General features: G+C 42.2%; 1 protein-coding gene across 3 annotated transcripts in view; it reads right to left on the bottom strand.

Moving 5' to 3' along the window:
- Positions 1-299: 299 nt before the first annotated feature.
- Positions 300-12458, bottom strand: part of ino80 (INO80 complex ATPase subunit) — a 214232-nt gene continuing 202073 nt past the window's right edge. The window contains exons 33-36 of one of the 3 annotated variants that reach the window (XM_043698306.1): positions 8869-9042; positions 6808-6961; positions 5364-5576; positions 300-3726 (exon numbers count right to left, since the gene is read on the bottom strand). In XM_043698306.1, coding sequence (XP_043554241.1) covers positions 3506-3726; positions 5364-5576; positions 6808-6961; positions 8869-9042 — 762 coding nt within the window. In that variant the 3' untranslated portion in view covers positions 300-3505. Of the gene's footprint in view, positions 3727-5363; positions 5577-6753; positions 6962-8868; positions 9043-12458 lie in introns of those variants that run through there. The other 2 variants (XM_043698307.1, XM_043698308.1) reach the window with 2 other exon arrangements.

The raw sequence follows: 12458 nt of genomic DNA, 5'->3' as shown, positions 1-12458 counted from the left end.
GTGCTTCTGGACAGCTAGTGGTTGAGGGAGGTGCTACTGCAATGGCAAAACCTTTTGTTCCTTTCCAAGCAGAGGGTCACAGTGATCAGATTGAAAACTCTGTCTGATTGTTTTAGTCTAGCGCACATTAATTATTGCATCCTAACATGTTATCTAGTTGGGTCCATTTAACCGTACATTGGCAATGACCAAATCTGGTGCTGTCCTTGTCTGTGCACTCCAGTTACTGGTTTCCCTACCCACAATGGGTCACTACAGTGACTGTTTAAGATCCTTATTCACAACCAAGGTTAACATGAAGAAACACAAATATAGTCAGTTCTTTATAGACACTTCGATTTTATTTTGATACTGTACTGCTGTACCTGAATCATTTTTGCTAAGGTTGAACACAAATTATGATTTCATTAACTGATTGTACTGAGTTATGGCATAGCAATAAAATAAATCAGTTAACCAGCCTGTACTGTTAGGGGAGGGTGGGGGTACAAACTGATTCAGTGAACTGGTATTGCATTGAATAATTAACCACCCAGGCCTCATCTTCCATGCATCCTCCTCAAATCTTTCCAACTCTGAACTGTGGATCCAGCTTACATGTAGATCAGAAATGAATTTTTAAATAAAAAGGCCTAGGGCTTTGTTTGATTTTACAACATGTGCCAGGCATCAAATTGGGTAATAGGTCTGAAACTGTCATGCATTCTCTTTAAAAGTACAAACATTTAGTGATGTAGTGTGTGTCTGGACCACAAAGAGACAAGTGCAGCAACTTGAAACAGAACCCGAAGATCCCACACGAGGCACCCTCCTCTCATCCAGGCACACTGTCTGCAACACATCACTATGCATTTGCCAAAGGAAGATGCTTGCAGAACCTGCCTAATTTGGGTTTTATGGTTGAGGTTCAGCCCTTACACAAGGACAGATGCAGCTGTTAAGATAGTGCACACTGGCTAGAAGTGCAACCTGCAGAAAGGATAAAGGATGTGATTTGAGTGTGACACAGTCACTTGCAACCTGGTTGTTCTAACCATGGCAGCTGCCCAGGGTTTAGATCAAACTACTGCACTGTTGCATGTCAGTGTATCTTGCTGGTTAGTCAGTGACTGGAGTTCTGTTGTATTCATTGGGGGTGGGGGAAAGGTTGTTCACACTGTCTCACAGAGCTGCCCATACAAGCAGAACGATGTCTCCTAAATTATACATGGAGTCTTTCAACAGATCCATTCCACTGGATGGAAAAACTAAGCAGCCGGTGAATCAGAGATGTAAGGCAACACCAAGCCTGTCAACACAAGGAAGGGACACGGAGTTCAACTGGAGAGCAATACTAACTGCAAATATTAAAATATGGATTTTAACCTTGATATAATTTAGAATGCTCAAAAACTTCATCTGTTTTCACTACGTTAAATACTGTATATATATCCCACTTCACAATACATCAGCTATTGTCAGAATTCAGCCTCCAATTTCTTCACTTTGCGCTGTTTTGACCTATCCAAATGGGGTGCAGTGGCTGCTCCTGGGGTTCTGGCTGAATGTTAAACAGATGGCAGCTCTCAGGAAGGTTATTCTGTGCCTTAATGTTCCACACCTCAAATAAGCAGAGGTTTTAGCTGAGTTAGAAGCTGGAAAACGCAGGCAATGCAAGCAGAGAGGGGACAAGAGGATGAGTGAGGTAGTGAACAAGAGAGGATGGAAAAAGGGAAGATTGAGATCAGGGTGAGAGATGATGGAAATTGGGGGCAGAGGAGAAGAGACAGAAAAACAGACAGACCCAATGCAGGGAGTGGGCCACACTGGGGAGAACAGGGAGGGATGTCAGCAATGAGAGACGGTGAGAGAAAATACATAGTGTAAGAGAGAGACAGACGAAAGGGGCAGGCAGGATTGGTTGGGGGTGGGGGTGGGGGGGGAGGCAAGACAGAGTGCAGTATGAAGTGGTTGCAGAGAGCGTGAGAGAGAGGTGAAGAAGGATAGGACAAGATGGTGAGGTGAGAAACTGGGCAACAAAAGGGGAGGAGAGACGAGACAACAATTCTGAAGCCGGCACCACATTTACAACTCTACTGCAATGATTAGCATGTTAAATTTAGTTTGAATTCGATGGAGGAACTTGTGACTTACACATTCTCAATTACAAAGCACTGCTTGTACACAACCAGAACGATACAGTAGAGTGGAAATGTATTGCTGGCCAACCTCTGGGCTCTTTTCAGCATCTCCTATTAATGGCAACATAGGAGAGAATTGAAATTTTGGGATGAAGTGCAGAATTCAATCCATATCCATTGTGTTACATGTTGGATTATCAAAGAATTGCACTGCTTTGGCCATGCAAAATATCCTTAAAATTTGAGATTAAAAGAAAAGTTAATGCCCCGTGCAGGTTTCTAGATCACTATATTTGGATTTCAAGTAGCTATCACATGGTGATGCCATTATCTGTGCTAGGATACTAAGTATACCCTGTGGGTATTGCAGATGTCCTTTCCTTTAACCTGTGATTTCTGTACATCGATGCTGGTTGGACAGGGCTGGTACCTGCAGTAACACAGCAGTAACCCTCTGTTACATGAGGATAATCCTGAACTGGTCACAGCTTTCTACACTGCTGGAGGGTTTCAATCAGGTCACAACATGTCTGTTTCTGTTCAGATTGATGCTGAAAATGCAGACAGTGGGCCTGTCAGTTTCTGACACAGAAAGGAGTGAGCAACTGCTCTCTTCCTCCCATTGGCTGACAGTTATGCTGGGAATTTCCAAGTGAATGTGACTGTTTCTTCCTCATATTAACTGAGTGCCAGAGTCTTTAACTGAGCAACAATGGGAGTGGGAACACAGACTGGATGTTACATTTCTCAAGCTTCGATGTGTGCTGGCTGCCAACAGTCAGCAGACTGGGACTTGTACTTGGAGGCTTGTCCCGGCCAGTCCAGGGGTCACTGCAGCACTTAAGCAGGTGCCACTTGCAGTCACTGGCAGCTGACTGATGCAAATATAACAGTGGTATGAGGAAGGAGGAGGCATAGAGGAAGGCACAGGAAGCTGAATGCTGCTTCTGTTCTCAAGGGGAAATAGCTTCCGCCTCTGCAAATTAAAACACAAGGACTTCAGAATGTTTACCTCTCAGCACTGGAAACTAGTAAAAATTCACACGCATACAATCTCTCCATAAAATTACGATTCATCACTTGGCTGGATTCTCACCAGTCTGTCAGGTTAGTAAAAGATAGCAGTTTCTGTTTGATTTCTCACTTTTTTTTGTACATATTTACAAATTCATCTATAAAAAAATAGCACATTCAAAAAGAAACAAACAAGGATTCTGTGCTCTCCTGGTAAACATTATGTACACGTCATTCAGAGGGAAAAGGCTTCTCCATGATTTCACTTCTATTAAAACAACTCTAAATCCTTAAACATGAGTCTTGTGACTCGCCCTCCCTCCCCGCCCACTCACTGCAGCCATCCCACCAACCATCCCCACTGTTCATGGTTACCGCCCCCCAACAGCTGGGGGCTGAACCAGGCCTCTGCTGGCCTTCTTGCTGGGGGACGGCGAAGGCGTGCTTGTATCAGTCGGAGTCTGGGGTGTCCCTGGGACGCTGTTAGACATACTGTGAGGGGAGCTCAAAGGGGAAGTGCTCATCATTCCAAAGGTGGCAGTGCTGGTTGGCCAAGAGAGGGGAGACTGCCCAGGGCCGCTTCCTGTCATACCTGGAGATTCAAAAGAAAATACTTTGAGATCCGAAAGCAAAAAAGTCAACAATCACAATCAACGTAATTAAACCTCAAACAGTCTTCAAACGATAGGAGGGATACTAGTACTGGCATATTTGCCTCACCATATTGATTGTTAGCATCAATCAAGTCTAATGCATGCACAATTTAGATGAAGCTCTTCCTACACTGGCGTCCTCCCAGGAGAGGATTAGCATGGGGTTAGATAGTGAGTACAGCTCTCTTTACTGTACCCATCAAGCACTCCCAGGACAGGTACAGCACATTGTTAGATAAAGCTTCCTCTACGCTGCCCTTCACAAACGCAACACATGGTTAGACACAGATTAAAGCTGCCTTTACACTATCCCCATCAAACACTCCGAGGCCAGGTACAGTATGAGGTTAGATAGAGTAAAGCTCACTCTACACTGTCCCAAACACACTCAGGTAGGTATAGCAGGCGTTATACAGAGTAAATTTCCAAATGCTGATTACTAACTTGAAGTTCAACCTCACCCTCATTAACAGAAAGAAAATAAATTAATTTAATGAGCAGCACATTAATCTATAATGAATAGAAGCATGCTTGATTGTGTCAACCACTTTTTAATACTTGGAGCATAGCCAATCACTAATCAGTTTGCTTTACTTCAAAAAGAGAGAGCAGCCAAACTGTCAGGGAGGATGTAACTAATTGCTCATTGCACCCGCATTTGATATTCCCCTAGTAACCATTTTGTCAACATTCTGTTTCCTGAGTGCTACAGGGAAACCTGGTCTGGGTGCTTATTTAAAAACGACTCATCAATCATGACATAATTGTGACCAAATGCTAGTAAATTATCTAAATGGATAAACAAAAGTGGGAATTTCAAAGTGGCTTCGGTGAGGAACCGGAGAGAACATCTGCACAGGACAAGTATGTGTCAACCAAGAACAGAGGTGATCAGAGAATGAACTTAGAACCCTTCGAAGAGAAGGCAGGATAGGTGGAATAGTTTCATCTGAAATTTTTTTTTGTGTCTAGCACAGAATGACACAGGAAGTAGACCAGACCTCAGCTACAGCACTGAGATTCTGATTAAAGACTCTTTTTAAGAAAAACAAATAGCATCTTTATTACTTGTTGTACTTCCCTACCTGATTTTAATTTCATTCTCTTGTCTGGATAAATACATCCACTTGTTGGTGTGAACCAGTGTCTTGGTCTAATAAGCATGTTTGGTCGGGATAATTTTTGAATAAGGAATCATATGATCAATTTCACTAATTAGTGTAAAGCAAGAATTTTTACTGGGATCTCTAAATCACACTGTTGATTACCCTGACATTGGACAGTAAAAGGATTAGGGTCTCGATGTCAGGTTATATGGATAAATTAACTTAACTTCAGACTAAATGAAATAGTTATGCCTCCTTTATATAGCTCAAATCATTCTCAATTTTATTCAAAATTAAAGTGTACATGGTATAAAAATTGTACCCAATGCTAGTGAGACTAATGGACTTCACTTCAAATTATTTCAGCTCAGTACAAATGTGTAAATGTTGACACTACGTTGGGTCATTAGGAAGAGAGCGTGCTGGCACTGTTCCAAGGGTGACACTTGACAGTTCCATCTACACCTTACCTTTCGACACACTGTACCCGTATGCAGCATATGCAGCAGCTGAAGCTGCTGCTGCACCGGCCCTGGCTCCTGCCATTGCTGCAGCACTGCCAGCAGTAGACTTGCGCCCTCGATTTTTTCCCGAACCTTTTGAGGTACTTCCAGATCCTTTTGGACGGCCCCTGCCCCTCCCTGATGGGCCAACGTTAGTAACAGATTTATCTTGTGAAACACCTGTAAAGGAAGGAGTTTAACACATCACCACCCAGGATATGAAAAGCAGAAATTCAGTTCACAATTCTACTATAGTCAATGTTCTACTACAGTATACACCCTGAAGTGTGCCCACATTAATTGAAATCACCAGCTTGGATCCAATACCCATCACAAGGCACGTGAAACCACTGACAGAAGGCTTTAAGTGCCCTCATTTTGTCTAGTAAAGAACTCAACTGTATCACAGAAACTAGGGACAGCCCTTTGAGCATGATCATGGCCGATCCCTTGGCTAAGTGGCATATTCTTGTTTTCACACCTTATCCCTTTACGCCTTTAGTATCTTAAAAAAAAATCAAGATCTCTATATTGATTATATTTAGTGATCCACTTTTCACAGCCTTGTGGTAGCAAATTCCACAGGTTGACCATTTTCAGTGAAGAAATCTTTCCCCATCTCTATCCTAATGGTCAACCTCAGATCATGAGGTTCTGCACCTGGTTCTAGATTCGCCAGCTCGGGGAAAGCACCCTCTCTGTATATAATCTACCCAATCCTGTTAAAATTTTATACATTTTGTTCAAATACCCTTTAATCCTTCTAAACGCTCATGAATGCGAACATGGTATCCAGCTAGCAAGGAAAAGTCTAGGAATAATAAAACTGGACAGACTACATATCAACGGAGGCACTGGCTTCACCACTGGAACAAAATCCCAGAACACCCCATAGTTTAAAACAGCAGCTCAATCATCTCTCCACCTCTCTGTGACAAAGAAGAATGCTAGGCTTGCCAGTGATGCTCATGAAGCAATGAAAAAAAAAGACATGCCTGCAGATGTGGGCAGAGGTACAGGCACATATACAAGCAAATATATAGGTGCACACATATGCAGGCACATATATAGAATTACCAGCAGGATATGAGAAAACAATTCACCAAGTGCTGAAGGGAAGATTACAAATTGACACTTTGGACTGATATCACACTTGAATTGTTCTGCTACCTCCCACTAATCCCCAGCTGCTAATTCTATTTATAATCACAAGCTTGAGTGGTACAACAAAACAAACAGGAAACTAGACAATTAAACAGTACGGGTGACGATCGCTGCCCCAGTGACTCAAAGTCACGCAACGACATCCGACTTTAATCCAAGGTTACAAAGTAACCATCTATGTTCCCAGCCTCACATTTGGTGTAAAGATGGGTTACTCAATGCACCAGGAGCTTCCTGTTCGTCATACCATTCACATGGTCTGAAGTTGAGCCTGCAATGGAGACTGGGGAATTGGTTGCTCTGGACTGCGAAGCTGACGTTGGGTCGTCCACAATCACAAGGTCACTGCTACTTTCATCGGGTGCGATCGATCCAGTGTGCTGTTCACTGCTCATAGATATCTGAGGGGGCAGAGGGTATAAATTATAATGCGAGCCAGTTTGCTTCTGTAAAAATGCAACGCATAATCGCTAGATCTCAATAATGATTGCATGCAATTCTATTTTTGGGTGTTCTTGCACATTAACATTTCTATTGGGTAGCAATATGGATAAAAAGCACAGGTTGGATAATGTGCCACCATGGCAAGAGAAAGTAAAATTACCATAGTCCCAGAAGACCACAGGCCATTAGAGAGAGACAATTGGTGGTGGTTTAACATGAGGGTTACATAGAACATATAGAACATAGAACAGTACAAGCCCTTTGGCCCTTGATGTTGTGTCAAACTTTCATCCTATTCGAAGGTCAAACTAACGTGCATAACTTTCCATTTGCTATCATCTCAGGCAAGGTTGAGAATATGTGGCTTTCATGGTAACCTCAGCCACTGCAGGAATTAAACCTGTGCTGTGGGAATCACAAATCAGTCATCCAGCCAACTGAGCTCACAGACCAGTGGACAATACGTCAGTAACATTAAAATAAATGTGCGCGATTAAATCAACGGAGACCAAGCTGGTCAGACATTTTCATCTCAACTTCACATTGCTGGTCACAAAGGGTGCCTTTTATAGATGGATCAGAAAAAGGCACTGCTACAATCAGATGTAGCTATGACTAAGTTCATAAGACATCGGAGCAGAATAAGGCCATTTGGCACATTGAGTCAGCTCTGCCATTTAATGAGATTATGGTTGATTTGAAAATCCTCAATTTTACTTTCTTGCCTTTTCCCCAATACCTTGATTCCCTGATTATAAAATCTGTCTAAGCCTTGAAAACATTTAATAATCTCCACAGCCCTCTGCAGTAAAGAATTTTACAGATTTATAATTCAAAAAAATTCTCATTTCTATCTTAAATAGGCAATCTTTTCTCCGAGATTGGAGTCTTCTGATCTTAAGCTTGCAACTAAAGAGGAAACAATCTCGATGCAACTGCCCTGTCAAGCTCCCTAAGAATCTAGTACACTTTCAGTTTAACTTCAGTTGCATAACCACAGTCCAAAACACCTTTATCATAACAAGAATCAAGTCCATTTCCAATACACATGAAGTTGTGAAACAATGCGGCTTTTAAGCTATTAGCAATATTGCATGAATGCTAACATCACATGATGTACACATTTTTTTTATACTTAGACCTCTCTAGTTCTTTGCTAACACCTTTAAGAAAACCAAAGTGAAAATGTATCAGAACCAAGGACCAGAAGCAGGATGAATTGAAGACACAAGGTGGTTTAACACAACTTAGTAAATGTAAAACTCCCCTCTATGCTCCTATGGCTTTTTTTTTGTTTCTCATCCAGCCATCTCTTTTCTTATTTATTTAAAAGGATCCAAGATTTCCAAAATCCTCCCTTTAAATAATGGCAGGTGTATCCCATTTTTGATGATACATCAGTTATATCATGAATCCTAGATTTTTTTGACCTTTAGGTTTTCCTTTAACATACTATTTTCATGCTTTTCCCCAGATATTTTCCCTCCCACAAATTTTGCTGAAAGGTTCTTTCTTTCATCGCGAAATTCAGTCCTCAAACGCATATAGGAAAAGGAAATGACTAAAGATAGGATCTTCTCCTGGTGTCAGCTGGGCCAATAAGTGAACCCCCAACTGCTTTAGTATGGACTGAGCCTCCATCCCCATTCAGTACGGAGTGCTGGTCTTGCTTTTCAGTCTAATCCTGGAACTGTTTAGCATACAGCCCACTGGCCATTATGCCCAGTTCTCCTGAATGCAGCCTTGTTGTCACTACAGATAGATCCACAAAATGTGAGTCAGAGTCTTGCAGCTGGTTTTATATCTTGCGTCCCTGTGCTGAGTCACGCTCAGCACCTGCATTAGAGGCTCCGTTTTCTATTACCTCACTGTAAGGGCTAGGCATGGCTGAGTCCACACTGATGAAAGATTCTTCCCCATCTGCTGACAGGTTTCCTGAGGACATGTTGGAGTTATCTGCAGATGCTAATGAAGGTGTCAACATAGTCCATCCCTCTTTCCTTCTCTTCACAGCATTCTCTCCATCCTCCTTCTTCTTCTGCCAAAGACAAAGACAACTTATCAAAACAAGAGTCTTTCAATCCCCACCTAATCTCATGACACAACTACCAGTCATTACAGTAATATAACTCAGTGAGCTGGTTAGACATTCATACACCCACAAGACAATTAAACTCCATTCCCCTGACAGCTTCAGCATGAAACTGAAAACATGTTCACCAATTCTGGTTTGGTACTGGTACAGCTGCAGGTATGGATCCTATAACCACAATACAGTCTCCATTCTTACTAACTCTCTGGCGCTGTTAGTCTGCTGAGTGATGTTTTAGGATTAGTTTACGTCCTGTGGCTCTGTACATTTGAAATCTCCAAGCAAAACACGGCAAGTAGTTAGGATAAGTAGTGTAGGTGAAATTCAGTCAACTTGTAGAAATTGTGCACTCAGACTTCATTTCTGCATTCATAATGTGAACTACATGTGTAAACTTACCTTGTTGTATTGATGCTTTCTGAGTGCAGTAGTGATACTGCAGCACCTACACATTCAGCAGTGTGTAATTACAGCAAGGTGGTGATTCCTGGACAGTTTCTATTATTTGACATCGGCTCAAGAACAACTTAAACAAATAATTTTGGTCAAAATTGCTTTCAAACACAATTTTCTCCAAAGGCTCCCTTTCCTAAGCGCCCACATTACCCCAGCCAGCATGAGGAAATAAGGGAACTTTCCTCTGAATCTATCCCTATATTGTAATTGCTCTGGGAGACTTGGAGTAGAGGGAACTTGTACTTGGTATTGAGTTGACCTTACCAACACAGAAACTGTGATACTGATTCTAGATGTCTGAAATCTTGCGATGCTGATATTCCTCACCATGACAAATATCAGAATCTGATTTTTTTTTTAAACCACTGTTTAAGGTATGCATCACCAGAAGCTCTAGTGGCTAACTATTATTCTTACAGGGTAGCAGAAAAACAAATGGTGAAAGTTTCCAGAAACAGCCTTTCTTTCCATTGTTGGACTTTGAGAAATTGTGGGGAAACACGTGCGAATGCATATGTATGCAAAAATGAGAATATGTATGAGAGTGGTTCTTCACTCCACATTGCGCGCACACTACAGTTCATAAATGACTAAGCACAAAAGTGGGTGTGCACATGAACCTGCACACGAACGTGCACTAGTGAGTGCGCTCATGGCTATTGGCAAGTGCATCATTGGTCATCTTTTAACAATAAACTTAAGAATGAGGTTGTACTGTGACTGCGGAAGTGATCCAGTATGGATCTGACACTCATTTTTATTAATGTTGGTAACTTGATCAGGAGCAGTGATGAATAAATCAACAGCAGGGGATTAGAGACATCATTAATTGCACACTCAGCTCCATGGGCCGTGCTCAGCACCGACACCTGCCGTCCCAGAAAGAGATTTGTGTGGCATAGGTTGTGGGGTTTGAATGTGTGCAGGATTGGATTAGGGGTTGGGGGGAGGTATAGGATCAGTTATAGGGCAGAACAACCCCTGGACTATAGGCGAGGAGCTGATCTCTATTACATAATGACAGGGACTTTTCACCATGGATTACCATCACAGGAGAGCTATGATTTAGTAACTTTCAGCATCTTCTAAGGTTGACTAGAGAATGCCTCCAATTTCAGGCATACTCTGCTGCTCTCTGCTGTCCCGGTACAGTTGTAATTAACATAGCACCATCAGTAACATTTACGGAATCTGAAGCAATGATAAGGGGCTTTGGGGAGACAGTGGGCAGTGAGATTAGTTTTGCATTATGTGAACAGTAAGCAGAGGGCTGAATGGCTTCCTTCTGTAATGTAAATACCCTTCTTCTGTATTGTAGATGACCATGGCTCGAGGCCAGGTTCTTTCCATAGGAACTGTAAAGGACAACATTCAGATCCAGTTGTCAAGACTTACTTCCACTCAGCTGGAAGGCCTTATCAGCAGAGAGCAAGGAGCTTGGACATCTTTGAATTATGGTGCACACACATGAGACGAACAATTGAACCACAAAACGCTTCACAATTTGATATTTCTAGAGATTTACATCTAAAATTATGATTTTACTGGAGAGAGAAAGTGAAGAATAAAATCGTTCTGCCTTTGTTTAAATAAAAATGTGATAAGAAGCATGAAATACCTTTTATTGATATAGTCCCTAATCCTGCTTTAGGATGCTGCAAAGTACATCAAACTGATGGATTCCTTTTTGAAGTGCTGTGTGTGTGTGTGTGTGTGTACACAATGCAAGCACTCCCTTAGTACCACAGTCGAGTAGAAAGGCAATTTTTTACCTGCGCAAGGCAAAATTGAAATAGTTTGGGCAGAATGGCAACAAAAAAGCAATTATTCCTGAAAAGTGGAGGTAAGTTAGGTAATGTTCATTTAGTGTATTGGCTATAGCTGACTGCCATTTAAATGGAACTGTAGTTGAACTGAAGGACACAACCATATGTGCGATGTACTCTGTGCATGAAGAAGATTGGTACATCGACCATGGGCAAGAGGCAATGACTACAGTAAGAATCAATCCTGCTCACGTCATTGTGGTCTAGAAACTGTACAGAGACAAACCATTAATTAGAAAATCTTCCACTCTATGCTGAACAGAGTGAGTTACCAGGATAGGGAAGACAAGGTTTACACCAGGGCCAGTTTACTCTTCAGGTGAAATAGGAAAAAAAGGTGAGGGATCTTGCGTACAATTAAAAAATGGGGGCGCAGGAGCAAGTGAACATAGAACAATACAGCACAGAACAGGCCCTTCGGCCCACGATGTTGTGCCGAACATGTGTCCTAACTTAAGCACCTATCCATGTACCTATCCAATTGCCGCTTAAAGGTCACCAATGATTCTGACTCGACCACTCCCACAGGCAGCGCATTCCATGACCCCACCACTCTCTCGGTAAAGAACCTACCCGACATCCCCCTATACCTTCCACCCTTCACCTTAAATTTATGTCCCCTTGTAACACTGTTGTACCCGGAGAAAAAGTCTCTGACTGTCTACTCTATCTATTCTCCTGATCATCTTATAAACCTCTATCAAGTCACCCTCATCCTTCGCCGTCCCAATGAGAAAAGGCCTAGCACTCTCAACTTACCCTCGTACGAAACATCCTGGTAAATCTCCTCTGCACCCTCTCCAAAGCTTCCACATCTTTCCTAAAATGAGGCGACCAGAACTGCACACAGTACTCCAAATGTGGCCTAACCAAGGTCTTATACAGCTGCATCACCTCATGACTCTTGAATTCAATCCCTCTGCTAATGAACGCTAATACACCATAGGCCTTCTTACAAGCTCTATCCACCTGAGTGGTAACTTTCAAAGATCTATGAACATAGATCCCAAGATCCTTCTGCTCCTCCACCTTACTAAGAACCCTACCGTTAACCCTGTATTCCGCATTCTTATTTGTCCT

Source organism: Chiloscyllium plagiosum, chromosome 10, assembly GCF_004010195.1.
Source record: "Chiloscyllium plagiosum isolate BGI_BamShark_2017 chromosome 10, ASM401019v2, whole genome shotgun sequence".
Taxonomy (NCBI): domain Eukaryota; kingdom Metazoa; phylum Chordata; class Chondrichthyes; order Orectolobiformes; family Hemiscylliidae; genus Chiloscyllium; species Chiloscyllium plagiosum.
The sequence above is the reverse complement of the archived record's forward strand: the minus strand, read 5'-3'. Positions and strand labels throughout refer to the sequence as shown.